The sequence below is a fragment of the Nerophis lumbriciformis genome, linkage group LG01 (assembly GCF_033978685.3).
Source record: "Nerophis lumbriciformis linkage group LG01, RoL_Nlum_v2.1, whole genome shotgun sequence".
NCBI lineage: Eukaryota > Metazoa > Chordata > Actinopteri > Syngnathiformes > Syngnathidae > Nerophis > Nerophis lumbriciformis.
The window spans coordinates 23652949-23673029 of record NC_084548.2 but is presented as its reverse complement, the minus strand read 5'-3'; the positions used below and the strand labels follow the sequence as shown (position 1 = coordinate 23673029).

At 39.0% G+C, this 20081-nt stretch overlaps 2 protein-coding genes across 3 annotated transcripts in view; one reads left to right on the top strand and one right to left on the bottom strand.

Moving 5' to 3' along the window:
- atg3 (autophagy related 3) overlaps positions 1-14149 on the bottom strand; it is a 36179-nt gene extending 22030 nt beyond the window's left edge. The window contains exon 1 of the mRNA XM_061977587.1: positions 14065-14149. Coding sequence (XP_061833571.1) covers positions 14065-14134 — 70 coding nt within the window. The 5' untranslated portion in view covers positions 14135-14149. The remainder of the gene's footprint in view (positions 1-14064) is intronic.
- cars2 (cysteinyl-tRNA synthetase 2, mitochondrial) lies at positions 187-20039 on the top strand. Of its 2 annotated transcripts, none has more exons than XM_061977515.2 (15): positions 187-642; positions 733-783; positions 854-971; positions 8684-8755; positions 8839-8944; positions 9031-9111; positions 15534-15663; positions 15741-15874; positions 16012-16079; positions 18853-18919; positions 19000-19138; positions 19217-19340; positions 19437-19535; positions 19633-19836; positions 19905-20039. In XM_061977515.2, exons 1-15 carry the CDS (start codon positions 437-439, stop codon positions 19989-19991), a joined length of 1686 nt encoding a protein of 561 aa, XP_061833499.1. In that variant the 5' UTR covers positions 187-436; the 3' UTR covers positions 19992-20039. The 2 variants fall into 2 exon arrangements, with proteins under 2 accessions (XP_061833499.1, XP_061833508.1); XM_061977524.2 differs by having other exon boundaries at positions 564-642; positions 882-971.
- Positions 20040-20081: the final 42 nt, after the last annotated feature.

Here is a 20081-nt window from a genome sequence, read left to right as displayed (position 1 = left end):
AATAAACAGCAATTTAGGAAAAACTCTGCCAAAACAATACGCTCACCTGGCTGTAAAGAGGTATGTGAGGCAAAGCTCAACGTCAGGCACAGTGTAGGGTGTATCCTGTTTGTGCCTGTTTAAATCCAAATGTTATGGGGTCGATTGTTCATATAACATGTGGGATGTTTTTAAATGTATTCATCGAGCAAAGGGTGAAATGTTAGTACCAATCGTACGTCTGGCAACGCAGCTTCCGGGTAGAGCGATAGAGAGATTTCCGTCGGTCGTCACTTGTATTCCTAAAACACTGTTCATATATATTTGTATTTAAATGTTTTTTTCTGTCCTTTTATTGTTTGCGAAGAAATGAATATCCTTCCCGATCCCAGCCTCGTCCTAAGGATGCACGTTTAGCGTCATACAGCGTGTGCTTGCTAGTTTTCTAGGTCACAGCATGTGGAGAAGCACAGTAGTCAAGTCGTTTTCATGGCGAATTGACGGACTCCAGATAATCAGCAGATTCCATGGATCCTGCAGCAGAGGTGCATGTGACAAGACGTGGGTCCTGCCCACGGGATTTGACACTGGGTTAAAGACGTTCAACAGCCTCACCAAACGAAAAGAGCCTCTGATTCTGGCTCGGGAGGGAGTAGCCACTTGGTATTAAACGATACTTAATTGATGCATATGATGTAGACATTATTTACACGTGCTAAACTCACGCAATGCGTACTTGTTCTTCCACGCCAGGTACAGCTGTGGACCCACCGTGTATGACCACGCGCACCTGGGTCATGCATGGTAAATATTAGACACGGATACTTACATAATGCATTTCCCAGGCTTGAGCTTTCATAACCATTTCTCCAAGTTCATACGTCAGGTTTGATGTGCTGCAGAGGATTTTGTCCAAGGTGTTTGGCATCACGGTCATCCATGCCATGGTCATCACAGATATCGATGACAAAATCATCACAAGAGGATGGGAGGTAAGGCACCTGTTTGCTTTAATGACAATGACTCAGTTGTATTTATACTAAGGGCCTTATTTATTAAGATCCAAACACCACACATTAAACAGCGTATTCAATCTATAAAATAGCGTGTACCAGTGACGTGCGGTGAGGTTGATGGCTGGTGAGGCACTGACTTCATCACAGTCAGATTTACAAACATATGAACCCTAAAGAGTATCTTATTCACCATTTGATTGGCAGCAGTTAACGGGTTATGTTTAAGAGCTCATACCAGCATTCTTCCCTGCTTGACACTCCGCATCAAGGGTTGGAATTGGGGGTTAAATCACCAAAAATTATTCCCGGGCGCGGCGCCGCTGCTGCCCACTGCTCCCCTCACCTCCCAGGGGGGTGATCAAGGGTATGGGTCAAATGCAGAGGACACATTTCACCATACCTAGTGTGTGTGACAATCATTGGTACTTTAACTTAACTTTAACTTTACACATACAAACTGTAGCACACAAAAAAGCACATTTAATTAAAAAAAAATTTTATTATGGTCTTACCTTTACTTATAAATGAAGTCCATGCGCCGCTCCTTCTGAACAAAAGCATCGATAACTTGTTTATAGAAGTCTTCCTTATCTTTCTTCAGTTTTAAAAGTCTCTCTGTCTCGATGGAGATCTTCCTTTAATTATTACCTCCTGCTTCGATTGAAAGTCCAGTTTAGAAAACTGTTCTGCCCTCACTATATGTGTTGAGGTTATACAGCTTGGCAGACAGCTAACAACCAATCCAGGACGTTCTAATAAAGTTCCAAAGCAGATGAATCCATTTAGGCTCTTTATTGTTGTTGATCTTGCTTTGTCTTGCACTGGACTTTTTTTTTGTTTTTTTTGTAAAACTGAAATAAACACAATGACAATGTATAAGCTATATGATTCAATCAACACACTGAAATGCAATACACAATATGTAAACATCAGCTCCACACAAATACACAGCACCACCATCAAACAAACACTGCTGAGTGTTGAAGCTATTTCTATGGTGGAAATACACGATCGGCAGCCATTTTAAGTCCTCAAACATCCATTAAATTAGTGCACAAAAATCGTTTTTCAATACACATCTTACTATCAAATTTAGCCACTTTCCACCTTCATATTGAACCACATAATCAAGTTAAACCGTTTACTTACAGACTTATCTTTTCCAAGGCTTGTAAGAGGTAACACAACTTGTCTACTTCTTATTGTCTCATGAACTGAACTAACATCGTAAACCGGAAGTGCCCAAACTGATGACGCGCAGCATTTTCCCATCGCCACAAGGTGTCAGTAATAGTCCACAATCAAACGGGCATAACAAAAACTGTTTTATTTTAGATATGTAATCCTCCAAGTTAAAAGTCCAGGCGAGAGGAAAAAATAAACGATCGCTAACTGTTGCTGCTTGTTGTCACTTATTCTGCAGCCGAGTAGTCGCAAAAATTATCCCTGGGATAATGGGATCACTATCACCCTCTACCACCATGAGGCGGGATTACTGCGAGCCTCAGCCAGTGCGTCTTCGCAGCCGTTTTATGATTGCTCAGCACAAGAAATACGTTACACACATACAGTTGTTGACAAAATACACTGTACATTATATACCTCAGCTAACTAAACTATGGAAATGTACAATATAATTCATATAGCAATACGGTCTCACTGCACAGCAGGCCAGCAGTTAGCCGAGTCATTGCGCAATCCATGATGAGGCTCAACTGGCTGCTGATCACAAGTCTCTTCTCAGTATTTGAACGGCAAATGTGAAAATTCAGCGATTTTGAATAAAAATAATCTAAAACTGGTGAAGTTAAATGGAAAATATCTTCATAGTATAATCACTGGATACATATAACAATTTAATTTAATTTTTTTTATTTTTACATTTTTTTTCTTTCCATGATGGCACGTGAGGCCCCGCCTCCCCTGACTGCACGTCACTGGCGTGTACTATTAGTGGGCGTGCTACGTGCAATCTAACATTGCGTGAGCAACTGAAGTAGCGCAGACAGCCTTATATAAAAGAGGATTTAGCGTGTAGTTACTCCTCCATGGTTGTTCTCTGTGACTTCGATGGATATAATAATATTATTATATTGTGTACTCCAATATTTACGAACAGATCGAAAGATAAAATCACAGGAAATACAGACTTTGCTTTTGTATTACTAGGGCTTGAATTTAACCGTGGCAAGTGCCGCAACCACCCTCTTCACTTGCCGTAATGCCCTAAAAAATTGACCAGCATCTACAGCAAGAACATGCCGTGACCGCCCTTGACTTTTTACTTGTTAATGGACCAGGGATGTAACGGTAAACTGTATAATGATAATTCGCGATTAAATTCCAGACGGTTAGTAATACCGTCAATCTTTTTTATTTACCGAAAACCTGTCATTTATTAATGCATTTTAGGCAATACGAAGTCATGCGCACTAGCGTCGTTTGGCTTGATAATCATGGCGGACTAACTACACGGCATTTGCTCCTGAGATTTCCCCTCGTAGTAAACGAAGAATGTTGAAAAATGGCCATAAGATGTAACTGCCCTTTTTGTCCATATAGATGAAAATAGTGTTCATGTATGAGAGGCTGCTAATTATGGCCAAAGTAATAATTAAGATTATTGTTATTAATATTGAAATCATGATTACTGATTGTTAGGTAAAGCAGTGTTGGGGTCATTTGTAATGTCTAATAAAAAGACTATAGATAAACGTTATCCATATATCTAAGACAAATATTAGTTTTTTTAAAATTCTTTAATAATATCAACTTGTCAGCTTTTTGTCATTACATAATGCCTTTACCTTTATTTTTACATTTTGATAGAGAGAGTTTTTTTTAATTATTTATTTAGGTTATGTTCATGTAGATGCTGTATCGAGACAGATTCTTTAAGAGTTAGAGCAGAAATATGTCGTATAGGAATTAACTATGCACAATAATACATTAACAAAATGCTATGCCACTTGAATGGTTTTTGAAGTAATACCTTTGTGACATGAGAAAAACAAACAAGTAATGTAAAAAAAACCTGGTGTTTACTTTTTGATATCAAAATAAAACACAAAGCAGTTTGGCTAATAAAGATAAAGTCAAATAAACAAGCTAAGTTCTTCAACGCCTCCTCTCAGTACAACAGTTTGGCCAACAAAAATGAGGAGGAGTGACACCTCTCACATCGAATACACAATCTTCACAGCCTGCATTCAATTCCATGAGATGACAAAACATTTTAGCTAGTATTGATGTTATTTGAACATTGATACAGTTTGCATTTAAATAAAGGATGAGTGAGCATCCCAGTAAACAAACTAAAGACTTTATAAACAAGTTGTGTCATTGTTCTTGACACATCGCCTGCTGCATGTTTCCTCATGTCATTAACTCTCAAATCACAGCAGCTGATGAATGCTGTATTGAGAAAATAAAAGCAACATCAAATAGTTTTCTCCTTTGCTGTATACTTTTAGTGTGGGGACAAGTGTGTCTGTCTCCAATATTGTCCACACCTGTCTCCATCTAAACACAGCAGTGCGCTCTTAAACGCACGCCGGGAAGCGAGGGGAAATTACGTTAAACCAAGCGCTTCGCTCCGTTTACTCCGAGGGGAAATCTCCGGAGCAAAGTCTGTGTCAATAGTCCGCCATGGTTATCAAGCCAAACGACGCTAGTGCGCATGCAACTTTGTGTTGCCTAAAATGTATTAGTAAATGACAGTTTTTCGGTAATTAAAAAATTAGACAGTGTTACTAACCATCTGGAATTTTATCACAAATTATCATTTTACCGTTTACTGTTACATCACTCGTCCATTAACAAGTAAAATGTCAAGGGTGGTCACGGCATGTTCTTGCTGCGGATGTTGGTAAATTTTTTGGGGCATGACTGCAACTGACGAGGGCGGTCGTGGCAGTTCCCGTGGTTAAATATATATACACTGTGTGTGTGTGTACACACACACACACATTATAATATATATATATACACTATATATAAATATATATATATATATATATATATTATATACTATATATATATATATATATATATACATACAGTATATACAAACTCCGTTTCCATATGAGTTGGGAAATTGTGTTAGATGTAAATATAAACGGAATACAATGATTTGCAAATCCTTTTCAACCCATATTCAATTGAATGCGCTAGAAAGACAAGATATTTGATGTTCAAACTCATACTTTTTTTTTTTTTTGCAAATAATAATTAACTTACAATTTTATGGCTGCAACACGTGCCAAAGTAGTTGGAAAAGGGCATGTTCACCACTGTGTTACATCACCTTTTCTTTTAACAACACTCAATAAACGATTGGGAACTGAGGAAACTAATTGTTGAAGCTTTGAAAGTGGAATTATTTCCCATTCTTGTTTTATGTAGAGCTTCAGTCGTTCAACAGTCCGGGGTCTCCGCTGTCGTACATTACGCTTCATAATGCGCCACACATTTTCGATGGGAGACAGGTCTGGACTGCAGACGAACAAGGAAAGTACCCGCACTCTTTTTTTACGAAGCCACGCTGTTGTAACACGTGCTGAATGTGGCTTGGCATTGTCTTGCTGAAATAAGCAGGGGCGTCCATGAAAAAGACGGCGCTTAGATGGCAGCATATGTTGTTCCAAAACCTGTATGTACCTTTCAGCATTAATGGTGCCTTCACAGATGTGTAAGTTACCAATGCCTTGGGCACTAATGCACCCACTCCCATACCATCACATCGATAACAGTCTGGGTGGTTCGCTTCCCCTTTGGTCCGGATGACACAATGTCAAATATTTCCAAAAACAATTTGAAATGTGGACTCGTCAGACCACAGAACACTTTTCCACTTTGCCTGAGTCCATCTTAGATGATTTCTGTCCCAGAGAAGCCGGCGGCATTTATGGATGTTGTTGATAAATAGCTTTCGCTTTGCATAGTAGAGCTTTAACTTGCACTTACAGATGTAGCGACAAACTGTATTTAGTGACAGTGGTTTTCTGAAGTGTTCCTGAGCCCATGTGGTGATATCCTTTAGAGATTTATGTCGGTTTTTGATACAGTGCCGTCTGAGGGATCGAAGGTCACGGTCATTCCATGTTGGTTTCCGGCCATGCCGCTTACGTGGAGTGATTTCTCCAGATTCTCTGAACCTTTTGATGATATTATGGACCGTAGATGTTGAAATCCCTAAATTTCTTGCAATTGCACTTTGAGAAACGTTGTTCTTAAACTGTTTGACTATTTGCTCACGCAGTTGTGGACAAAGGGGTGTACCCCGCCCATCCTTTCTTGTGAAAGACTGAGCATTTTTTGGGAAGCTGTTTTTATACCTAATCATGGCACCCACCTGTTCCCAATTAGCCTGCACACCTGTGGGATGTTTCAAATAAGTGTTTGATGAAAATTCCTCAACTTTATCAATATTTATTGCCACCTTTCCCAACTTCTTTGTCATGTGTTGCTGGCATCAAATTGTAAAGTTAATGATTATTTGCAACAAAAAAAAAAGTTTATCAGTTTGAACATCAAATATGTTGTCTTTGTAGCATATTCAACTGAATATGGGTTGAAAATGATTTGCAAATCATTGTATTCCGTTTATATTTACATCTAACAAAATTTCCCAACTCATATGGAAACAGGGTTTGTATATATGCACACACAGTATATATATATATATATATATATATATATATATATATATATATATCCAAAGCATGCATGCATGCATGCATGCTTTGGAGCCCGTGCCTCGAAAGAAAATAATGTTTGCCTTGGTGCCCTAAAATATGAGCCCTCCTTCAAGGCAACACTTGCCTTGATCTTAAAAAGTTAAAATTCGGGGCCTGTATTACCAAGGCTCCAGATTGCAGTTAAAGAAAGAACAACAAACCATTTTGGCAGGTTTTACAGTTGAGCAATTGATAATCACAGCAGCACTACAGTGGGTAGAAGAGTCACAGCTGAAATAGGTGGTGGTCTGTTCTGACTCAATGTCAGGGTTAAACTTGATTAAAAATTTTAGGTTGCAAAGCAGACAATATATAAATAATGACATGTATGAAATATTGTTGTAGGTTTAAGAGGGTGAATACCAGTGTTAGGTTCCTAAGTGTTCCAGCTCACACAGACATAATGGGTAATTAATTGGCAGATCAGCTGGCACAGCAGACACTAACGCTAGAACACAGAGAAGTACCACTTAGTAAGACAGAGGCAAAATCATTAATTAAAGGAAATCTTTTGAAAGAGTAGCAATTAGACTGGGACTTGAGTACAACAGGAAGACACTTATATGCTATACAGAACAGTGGAGTGGGAATAACTGTAAGGGGGGAGCACAAAAGAGGAAGGAATTATACCACACATTAAATTGGGACACACCAGACTGAATAAGACATTGCACCTTATCAACAAACACCCAACAGGATTATGTGACAACTGTAATGCGTCTGTGAAACATGCAATCATTCATTATAAGAAATAATTTAATGACATTTCCAGAAGAGACAGGTTTATGGAATATAATTTAGTATGGGAAGGTATGTATGCATGTATGTGAGGGAAGGAGAAGAGATGGAACACTGGTTCAACTTCCAATACAGGAGGTGGCGGTAATGCACCTTTACATTGAGTGCGCTGCCATAAAACAAAAAGAAGAAGACTAACTTACAGGGCATCAACACTGAGACACTATTGTTTACTGCACATTCATGTTATCACCTGTGGTGTTTTGCTATGTTTTCAAACAAGCAAATTATTTTTACCACTTTTTATGGGTATTTTAGAAGCAGTCGTGCAGTGCATCCACATTGACACCAATTTATTTATTTTATTTACTGCTGAAGATGCATGGGAGAGAGGCTGAACTACTGCGCTGAAGACGCAAAATACATACTTCAAGAAGTTTTTATCATATAAGAGATATGTTTGTTAATAATATATAGTCTACGTAAAAATACGAACATCATTAAAAAAAAAAAATTTAATGACACCAAAACGCATCAATTGAATTTGTTTTAATCAGCCCCTTAAGTCATCCAGAAGCTACATAATCTTATAAAAGGATGTTGCTTACTAGACGATTATTTCTGACCGTCCGAATATGTTGAAGCATACACGTAGGACAGAGGATTCTCAATTCATAATGTGTCTTTGCAGCGCGAGCGCTCCTGTCTCACAGCCGTGTGCGCGTCCTATTCAAATGTGCTAAATAAAACGCAAAATGGTGCTAAGTGTTGATAAATCATATTGCATGTGTTGTATATTTGCATTTTCTTCTCCCAGTATTGTGGCCGTTTTGGTGATCAGCATATATTTTGCATATTAATAAAGACAGAAGCGCAAAATTGATTGCACACCTTATTCTGCTCACTTAACAGACTCATTCCACTTTGCGCACGCTTAGTAGGTCAGGTTTGCATGTGATTTAGTACACAACCCTTTAGTAAATCAGGCCCTTAGTCTTTTTAGTGTGTCTGAATTTCGTGCAGTGTCCTTTCTTCAGGGTTGTCCTGTTAAAAAATATTGAATAAAATGTGCAAATATTGTGAAATACAGTACCTATTGAAATATGCAGACAGGAAATATTGCATTTGAGACACTGCCTATATCGGTGAGCACTGTTGTCTTTTTTTTGTTGTCATTTAATGTCATTTAATATTCCCAAAATGTGTTTCTAGGAGAAAATCTCTCCCACTATCATAGCCAGAATGTATGAAGAGGAATTTAAGAAGGATATGATCTCTTTGAAGGTGTGTGTCAAGCAAATTCATAACTGTCCAAAAAATATTTCTCCCTATAAACATGGTTCTAAATGTATCTTGTTATTTTGGAGGTGATTCCTCCTGCAGCGTATTTAAGAGTCACTGAGAATGTACCGCAAATTGTGGCGTTCATCCAGAGGATTATCGAGCACGGAAAAGCTTATGCCACAAAAGAAGGTGAATATTAAGAATGTCCTCCTAACTGCTGCTTTTGCATAATTTGGAGTCCCCCTCGTAAACATCGGTTGTCTGTTTGACTGTAGGCGACGTGTACTTTGATATCCAGTCCATTGGGCGACGCTACGGAAAGTTTGGAGGAGCAGTGGATTCTCAGGAAGGGGTTGGTAAGTGTGGGGAAGTTTATTCAAATTACCTATTTTTCAAAGCTTGTTAGAAAAGATATGCAGTAGTACCATGGTCATCCATTTCAAAAGGTCAGACGAAAACCGTATTGTACAAAAACTGAAGCAAATTTTTTCATATGAAATGTTGTAAATTCAAGGAATCTTTCCCAAACACCCAAAAATAAAAAATTTTTAGAAAATAACTGATGTTGCATGCACAAAACAAATATTAATTACGAATTAAATTAATAAACATTTAACATTAGTTTAATCTTTATTAAAGAATTGACGATGGTGGGAGAGGAGACCCACACAGATGCAATCGTACTTTTACACGTTTTTCTTGAATTTAATGGTGAGTCTCACCTTCTTTAACAGTGATGGCACTCACAAGTAATTATTTGGCTCCACATGGGCTTATTTTGCTATTTTACTCAATAAAATAGTACAGAGACTGAGTCAACATTACGTGCGATGCTTTGTTTTGACACTTGATTCTGCGGGCAAAGGGACGAGTTTGTTACGTGTAATGTTTGGCCGTACAACAACTAATACAGTATATGAAAACCAAGGGGAAAATTTGGGGGGAAAAAAGATTTTCGGCGAAAACGGCAACACACGAAAAGTGGGTTGGACCAAAGCAGAGGTACTACTGTGCTCTACTGGAATAAAGCTTAACATACAGGTAAAAGCCAGTAAATTAGAATATTTTGAAAAACTTGATTTATTTCAGTAATTGCATTCAAAAGGTGTAACTTGTACATTATATTTATTCATTGCACACAGACTGATGCATTCAAATGTTTATTTCATTTAATTTTGATGATTTGAAGTGGCAACAAATGAAAATCCAAAATTCCGTGTGTCACAAAATTAGAATATTACTTAAGGCTAATACAAAAAAGGGATTTTTAGAAATGTTGGCCAACTGAAAAGTATGAAAATGAAAAATATGAGCATGTACAATACTCAATACTTGGTTGGAGCTCCTTTTGCCTCAATTACTGCGTTAATGCGGCGTGGCATGGAGTCGATGAGTTTCTGGCACTGCTCAGGTGTTATGAGAGCCCAGGTTGCTCTGATAGTGGCCTTCAACTCTTCTGCGTTTTTGGGTCTGGCATTCTGCATCTTCCTTTTCACAATACCCCACAGATTTTCTTTGGGGCTAAGGTCAGGGGAGTTGGCGGGCCAATTTAGAACAGAAATACCATGGTCCGTAAACCAGGCACGGGTAGAATTTGCGCTGTGTGCAGGCACCAAGTCCTGTTGGAACTTGAAATCTCCATCTCCATAGAGCAGGTCAGCAGCAGGAAGCATGAAGTGCTCTAAAACTTGCTGGTAGACGGCTGCGTTGACCCTGGATCTCAGGAAACAGAGTGGACCGACACCAGCAGATGACATGGCACCCCAAACCATCACTGATGGTGGAAACTTTACACTAGACTTCAGGCAACGTGGATCCTGTGCCTCTCCTGTCTTCCTCCAGACTCTGGGACCTCGATTTCCAAAGGAAATGCAAAATTTGCATGGTTGGGTGATGGTTTGGGGTGCCATGTCATCTGCTGGTGTCGGTCCCCGGTGCTGCTGCCCACTACTCCCCTCACCTCCCAGGGGGTGATCAAGGGTGATGGGTCAAATGCAGAGAATAATTTCGCCACACCTAGTGTGTGTGTGACAATCATTGGTACTTTAACTTTAACTTTAACTTTGACTTGGCGCCTGCACACAGCGCAAATTCTACCCGTGCCTGGTTTACGGACCATGGTATTTCTGTTCTAAATTGGCCCGCCAACTCCCCTGACCTTAGCCCCATAGAAAATCTGTGGGGTATTGTGAAAAGGAAGATGCAGAATGCCAGACCCAAAAACGCAGAAGAGTTGAAGGCCACTATCAGAGCAACCTGAGCTCTCATAACACCTGAGCAGTGCCAGAAACTCATCGACTCCATGCCACGCCGCATTAACGCAGTAATTGAGGCAAAAGGAGCTCCAACCAAGTATTGAGTATTGTACATGCTCATATTTTTCATTTTCATACTTTTCAGTTGGCCAACATTTCTAAAAATCCCTTTTTTGTATTAGCCTTAAGTAATATTCTAATTTTGTGACACACGGAATTTTGGATTTTCATTTGTTGCCACTTCAAATCATCAAAATTAAATGAAATAAACATTTGAATGCATCAGTCTGTGTGCAATGAATAAATATAATGTACAAGTTACACCTTTTGAATGCAATTACTGAAATAAATCAAGTTTTTCAAAATATTCTAATTTACTGACTTTTACCTGTATATTAGAACGGTGAAACGCTGTGTCTCAAATAGAATACTACTGTCTACACTTCACTAACCATATTGTATACTTGGCATGGATTCTTACAGTATAGGGCTGTCCCAAATCAATTACTATTGTGCACTTTATCAGAATCAGAATTCAATTTTTTGACCAAGTAAGTTTAACACATAAGGAATTTGACTTGGTAAACCGTGCTCTCTTTGTTCAATGCAAGAAGCAAAGAAAATGGAAGTGACAACTGCAATATTTACCCACTTCACTACTTTCCATCGCAATTATTTCAAGTTAGTCACTCCCTTACCACTATGTGGCTAAATATTAAAGGTGGTATGTGTCCAATACTGCGCTCTCACCATTTTGGTGTATATTCTCAGTGTACACGCGAAACGCAAAGTTAAATTACAAAAGTGCACAAAATCAGACAGAGCCTAAGTTTAGTAAATGTACAGCTGATAGCCTACACATCCTTATTGTCACAGTTCGATTAATTATAGAACAGAGGAACAGTGATGGGTCCGGCAACACCGATGCATCGGCGCATGCGTCGAGCTCATAGAGCAAAACCCTGTGTCGGTGCGCGTACCGCTTTTAGAAAGTCACGTGACCGATCATGAACTGTTTTGGTCACGTGACCGATACGCGAACTGTGTCGCACTGACGCCTCCTCTGTGCCCTGTGAGCGGGTCTTTTCTACAGCCGGAGAAATAATAACTAAGAAGAGAAAGCGTCTAAAATTGAATACGTTGGAAAAACTGTTTTTATTTTAAATAAATGTGTAAAAAAATAATAATAATAATTTCCCAGTCCACAAGCATCCTCATTCACAACAAGTTCTCTTAGATTTCCATGTTATGATACATGTTCACATTATTTATTGAATGTATCTAAAAAAGATAAAAAAATATATTTTTATTTAAATTAAGTTATGAAATAATCCTAAATGAAATACAATGACAATTGGTTTATATTATTGTATATAGTATATACAATAATATAAACCAATGGACCGACTCAACTGACACTGATTTTATGACCTAGGTCATAAAATCAGTGTCAGTTGAGTTGGTCCATAGGTTGCCTGTAGGGATTTTTAATGTCCAGCAGATGTCAGTATTTAGTGACACAGTATCGACACAGTATCAATACAGTTTTGCAATGTGTCGAAACGCTTCATGACGCCTCATCAACCCATTACTAGAGGAACCCAAGGATGCAGATGGATTGTGAGTAAAACAGTTCTTTACTTAACGAAAAAGCACTCACAACAATGATCCAAAAATAGGAGATAACAAAAAGCGACGGTGCTAAAAAGAGAACACAAAAAGAGCACTGTGATAAAAAGAACAAAAGCTCATATACAAAACTAAACTTGGGTCGGAGTTGCAAGACGTGCAAACTAACATAGTAGTGATGGGTCCGGCAACACAGATGCATCGGCGCATGCGTCGAGCTCATAGAGCAAAACCCTGTGTAGGTGCGCGTACCGCTTTTAGAAAGTCACGTGACCGATCATGAGCTGTTTTGGTCACGTGACCGATACGCGAACTGTGTCGCACTGACGCCTCCTCTGTGCCCTGTGAGTGTGTCTTTTACAACCTTAAAAATGATTTTAGGATTTTTAAACAAATTACCTTTTTACCTTTTAAATTTCTTCCTCTTCTTTCCTGACATTTTAAATCAATGTTCAAGTATTTTTTTATTGTAAAGAATAATAAATATTTTAGCTTCTGTTTTTTCGACGAAGAATATTTGTGAAATATTTCTTCAAACTGACTATGATTAAAATTCAAAAAAATTATTCTGGCAAATCTAGAAAATCTGTAGAATCAAATTTAAATCTTATTTCAAAGTATTTTGAATTTCTTTTAAAATTTTTGTTCTGGAAAATCTAGAAGAAATACTGATTTGTCTTTGTTAGAAATATAGCTTGGTCCAATTTGTTAAATATTCTAACAAAGTGCAGATTGGATTTTAACCAATTTAAAACATGTCATCAAATTTCTAAAATTGATCTTAATCAGGAAAAATTACTAATGATGTTCCATAAATTCTTTTTTTAATTTTTTCAAAAAGATTCAAATAAGCCAGTTTTTCTTTTCTTTTTGTCGGTTGAATTTTGAATTTTAAAGAGTCGAAATTGAAGATAAACTATGTTTCAAAATTTTATTTTAAATTTTTTCGTGTTTTCTCCTCTTTTAAACCGTTCAATTAAGTGTTTTTTTTCATCATTTATTCCCTACAAAAAACCTTCCGTAAAAGGAAAAAAAAATGTACGACGGAATGACAGACAGAAATACCCAATTTTTTTATATATATACACATGTATTTATTTAGCTATTCTTGTTTAAATCACACTTACGTGTAACTTACAAATGACAATATATTTAGTTATTTAAGTGTGTATCAAACTGGTAGCCCTTCGCATTAATCAGTACCCAAGAAGTAGTTTTTGGTTTCAAAAAGGTTGGTGACCCCTGTACTAGGGCATAAAATCAGTGTCAGTTGAGTCGGTCCATAGGTTGCCTGTAGAGATTTTTAATGTCCAGCAGATGTCAGTATTTAGTGACACAGTATCGACACAGTATCAATACAGTTTTGTAATGTGTCGAAACGCTTCATGGCGCCTCATCAACCCATCACTATAACATAGTACATACCAAGCTGGATGGCACTGGAAATAGCCAAGAAGGTAAGTAGCATAAATTCAAGGAGCATAGGAGTCTTCATACAAGTAGAGTCGAGAAGTGGAATTGCCGAGTGCCATCCAGCTGACAAGGTGCTGCTTATGTAGTGCTGGTGAGATTGGACACAGCTGTGCAAGTCTCACAACCCCGCCCACAGGGAAACACAGGAACTCTGAGGAAGACAAAAAAGTAAGAGCCAGGTCTGCTGCACCAACAAAGGAAAACTGAGCAGACAAACCACAAGGTGGCAGCAGGCGGTGACACTTATATTGTAATTGTGTAGAATGCAGTATATTGAATTGTTTACGATTAAAGGGAAACTGTTTTTGGACTTAAGCCTATCATTCCCAATCATTATGTAAGACAAGAACATGTATGTTTTTCTTTTTTTATGCATTCCAAAGAGTTAATAAATGTGATCAAAAGTCCGCTTTAAATTGAGCTTATAGGAGTTGCTCCATTCCGCCTACAAAGCCCTTAAAAAACATCAAAACACCTACATTAAGGTTTTATATACATGCTGTAGCTATATATGTAATGTAGTAACAAGCACAGCTATGATAAGATGTAATATTTACGTATTTCGCCCATTTTAAGCATACGCGGCGCATTAATTTAAAAAACGTATCACGGCTTTTGCTTCTTTCTTCAACATCACTGATTACTACTCACTGCACATTTCATGAGAGCCAACAAACATAATTAAACATCACTTACTGTGCAATGTCTGCTGTCATTAGGATGCCGACTGATAGATAAAGGGGGTGGAACAAAGCATCTTTTTGTTAATTGGTTTTCTAAGTGTACCAACTCATCTGATTACGTCATCATCCTTCTACTATCAAGGTGAGAAGCATTGTTTATGATCTAGAATAAACTTTCAGCCAGCACTGAGGCGAGGAAGCAGCTCATCAGCCGGTGATGTCAACATAGGCACACGATCTAGTGATCACGGCGCTGCTCTAAATAGTTTGTCTGTGTTAGCCCTTATATCAATATCACTAAAACTTGGTTAATATTCAAGTCCCGAAATGTAAGTGGAGTATTGTTGGCGGTTTTTTGGTGATGTTTTTTTATTGGGTTTTTGGGCGGAATCGAGGGCCTCCCATTCGATTAACGTTTTTTTATGAGTTAGATAGAATGCATTAAAAATATATGTATATCCGTCGTCATGTTCCCCTTTAACCTGCATTTAACATTTGGTGTGGTTTTTTTTCTATTGAACATTTGCATACTGTATCTGCTACAAATGACCAACAACAATGTCTGAGGCTGACTCACTGCGGTAGTATGCAGTGTGCAGAACACTCATGCTCCAGATGTTTCGATTCAGCTCTTGCATTGGTTCAGATGTGATTGTGCAATTGTGCATAGTTATCATGCACATGCAGATTATCTTAATAATTTGATATTAGGTAAACATCACTTGCATGGTTTTCCAGGCAGCTCCAGTAAAAAAGACGTGCGGGATTTTGCTTTGTGGAAGCGAGCCAAACCACACCAACCATACTGGGAATCTCCATGGGGCCCAGGAAGACCAGGGTGGCATATTGAATGTTCTACCATAGCAAGGTTTGCACTCCCAGTTTGTTCAGTGCTGTGTTTTGTTGCCTCTGTGACACCTCCTGTTGCCTCTGGGGTGGTTTCAGCTCAGTGTTTGGGAGTCAGCTGGATATCCACTCAGGTGGTGTGGACCTGGCTTTTCCTCACCATGAAAATGAGGTGGCACAGAGTGAAGCCTATCATCAGTGTGACCAGTGGTCCAATTACTTTTTGCACTCAGGTAAATCATGCAGCACACCGCAGTCAGTCTGTGGTTTGGGATCCATGCTTTTTCTTTGTGTTTGTAGTTTTTGTGACACAGTTTACTTCCATTGTAAAACAAATCTGATCTTCAGTCATACATTTTACTCTGTTTAGGACATTTACATCTCAAAGGCGATGCAACGAAAATGTCAAAATCTCTGAAGAATTACATCACAATCAAGGTAACTTGCATTATGATATCATGTCCAAATTCCAAAGAAAAATTGGATTGTGTACTGCAGAAATGGTTGGTACTGTACTTCACAACTAGGGTTGCCAATCCTCTATTGAAAAACATAATAATTTTGTATTTAGAAACCAAAGTATGCATCCGATATTGAGCCTAAAAGAGACACACTTTGTCCCGTTTTAGAGTGAGGATCAAATATAGTTTGGAATGAATTAATGACTGGGCAAAGTGGGCGGCTAATGTGAAATTTTACAGCAGATTTTTTTCCCAGCCCTTTTCTGCTCTGTCACCAGTAATAAAATGAAATAGCAGACATCGCCAATTGTTTTGTTAATTCCTGGTGGTGTGATGATACTGCCCTTTGTAGCCATGGTTGCATCATGGAGTGAGGCCGGTGTAAATATTGAGCTAAATGTTTATGCGATTGTCTCGCTGTGGTGATCCTTAACGGGAAAAAGACTATTTATTCTGGGGGGTTGTATTGTTTTACTAAAAATAAATAATTGGACAATTTGTTTACTACTTATTTATATTACTCCAGAATTTTATATTACGCAAGTATAGAAATTTTCACACGAAAAAATTCAATAAGCACACAATATTCATCACACCCGTGAAGATCATTAAGCTCCCAACAAGGTGAATCCTATTTATTTTTTAGGAGTTGGCAACCTTAACCACAACTTGGTTCATTCCTTTCTCAACATTTTTGGCTCAGCATTCACACAATTCACCATCTCACAATTTGCATGCAGTGGAGGAAGAATACGTATTTGATTTCCTGCAGATCTTGAAAATTGACCCCCTTAAAAAGTGTGTTGGCCCTCCGATGAGGTGGAGACTTGTTTAGAGTGTACCCCGCCTTCCGCCCGAGTGCAGCTGGGATAAGCTCCAGCACCCCCGCGACCCCGAGAGGGACAAGTGGTAGAAAATGGATGGATGGATGGATGGAATATCCCCAAAGCAGAATGTTTCCCCTTCATGTTTGACAGTAGAAATTAGAGATGGGAATATTTGGGCACCTAATGATTTGATTATGATTCAGGAGCTACAATTCGATTAAAAATCAATCATTGATGCATCTTTAATTTATGTATATTGATGCAGTTTTACATTTCTTTTCATTTCACTAAAAAAGCGTTTATCACTTGCAACGTTAAAAAAACAGTGCATGTGTAATAAGAAACAGTTAAATTAATTCCCACATTTATTAAATTAATGAAAATGTGTGCAAAACTGGAACAGACGTGCTGAAAAAAAAGGAGCAGGTCGGATCTCTTGGTGAGGTGGCTTGCTGCAGTCAGGGCAAATTTTATAACTGTCTGCATTACTTTATTTACAATAAATAAATTGATTATTGATGTTTACTAATCGTTTTTTAATCGTCTGTCTGAATTGCGATGTATCTAAAAATCTATTATTTACCCCACCTGTAATCGGATTGCTGACATTGGATTCTTTGGTGTTGCCTGACCGCATCACTTTCTCCCATTGTGTGAGTCATTCAGGTGTTTTTAAACCTCAAATGGGCCTGTACATGTCTTTTTGAGCAGGGGTCTTGCCGGCACTGCAGGATCTCAATCCTTCACTGCAAAGTGTGTCACTAAGCATTTTTGTTGCTGACTGTGCGCTCAGCTTCCCAGACATAATTAGTTCCTCCCTTGAAATTTTGGGCTGGTCCCTCACCTTTCTCCTTATAATCCTTACCCCACAAGGTGAAGTCTTGCATTGAGCTCCTGAGCAAGGGTGCTAGATTGGTTTTCTTATATTTCCAAATTATTGCGCTCTTAGTGGTCTATCTCACCAAGCTTCTTGTTGATGGTTAAGATGTTTGTTCTAGTCTTGTACAGGTCAAACATCTTGTCTTTGGTCTTGCTTGTGGTGGTGAAGAGGTTTGAATGGAAGATACTGTTTATGTGACAGGGTCTTATCCACCTAATGAGTTTAGGTGCTCAGTGGCCTTGTGGTTAGAGTGTCCGCCCTGAGATCGGTATGTCGTGAGTTCTAACCCCGGCCGAGTCATACCAAAGACTATAAAAATGGGACCTATTACCACCCTGCTTGGCACTCAGCATCAAGGGTTGGACTTAGGGGTTAAATCACCAAAAGTAGTCCTGCTCACTGCTCCCCTTACTTCCCAGGGGGTGTAACAAGGGGATGGGTCAAATGCAGAGGGTAATTTCACCACACCTAGTGTGTGTGTGTGACTATTAGTGGTACTTTAACTTTAACTTTAGATGAGGAGTGCTTTCCTAAAAGGACAGAACTACCACAATTTGTGTTTCATGACCTGGTCTATGTGAATCAGAATGCTGGCATGCTGTTCAGGGATTGCAGTAATTACATTTTATATGGCGCCTTTTAAACACACTCTAAGCGCTTTCCAGAGAGAACTGCAAACCCGTCATTCATTCACTCTACATTCACAATTTATGGTGGTAAGCTACATTTGTAGCCAGTTGCCCTGGGATAGACTGACGAAGCGTGGCTGCAAATTTGCGTCTACGGCCCCTCCGACCACCACTAAACATTCATACACTATTGTGAGTGGCACTGGGAGCCAGGTGGGTGAAATGTCTTGCCCAAGGACACAACGGCTGTTCCCAGGATGGCGAAAGTTGAATTCAAATAAGGAACCCTCAAGTTTTTAAACGGCCACTTTTTAATCTCATGTACAAAATCAGCAGGTGATCAAGCATTTTTAACCCACTGCATTTCATTTCCCGTCATTTCCGTGGGTTTGTTAATGCTTTTTCATTTCACAGGACTTTCTGCAATCACACTCGGCCAATGAGTTCCGGATGTTCTGCCTCTTGACCAAATACAGATCAGGTTTGTTACACCTGTACACACGTTGCACATGCTTTTTGCTGCAGCTGGTGTTAAGTGGCTCCTCTGTAATATCTTCATAGCTATTGATTACAACGAGAACAGCATGTCGGAGGCTCGAGTCTCATTGGCAACAGTCTCCACCTTCTGCAATGAGGCTCAGGCCTACATGAAGGGCCAACTGCAGTGTTTGCCGGTGCAAGATGCCGTACTTTGGGAGAGGTGGTTGTTTTTTTCCATTCCTTTATAATTTGCTATGATTCCATGACATCATTGCTGTCATATCATTTTTCACATCAGGTTGGATCAGACAAAAGCTCGTGTGACAACAGCTCTGGCTGATGACTTTGACACCCCTCAAGCCATTAGTGCCATCATGGATTTGGTTCACCACGCAAACTGCCAGCTACAGCCTGTTTGCTCTGTAACAGCTCTAATACTATTTCTTACATATGCTTAAGTTGTGGCCATACATTGACATCACAGCAGTTCATTTGATATATTGACTGTTTTTTCTAAGTCGGCTGGGGCAGTTAGAAGTCCAGCGGTGTTTGGAGCCACTGCAGCCTACATCAGAGATATCTTTGACGTGTTTGGGATTGAACCGTCAAACGCCAAGGTCAGCACACACAAGAAATCTACCATGAGTATAGGACGAAAACACTTCTGTAGTGTTGATAGGGCTAGTCTATATTTCAGTTATATTTACCGTGCAGGAGGCCGAGGCGATGACCCACGCTGGAAGCCTCCACGCTGTTGTCGATCAGCTGACTCAATTCAGAAGTGAAGTCAGAGCATTTGCTCTTGCCCGTCAAACAGCTACTTCCAAGAAGGCAGAACTTTATCCAGACAGAATTCCGCTTCTTAAAGCCAGTGACGATTTAAGGAATAACCTGGCACCTTTTGGCGTGCTTATAAAGGTGAGGTACCAGGTACAGTAGATGCACCACAGGGATTGTACACTGATGGGCTGTTCTTGTGCTTTCAGGATCGAGGGGCCACCTCCACATGGGAACTAACTAAGGAAAAAGAGTCACAGAATGAAATCCAGACACCCACCGAAAATGTGGCCTGAATTGACTCAACTAATGTCATTAAAAAATAAAATATTCTGATATTAAGACATTTTGTGTCTTTACTGAGCAAAATAGGGTACATATTTGCT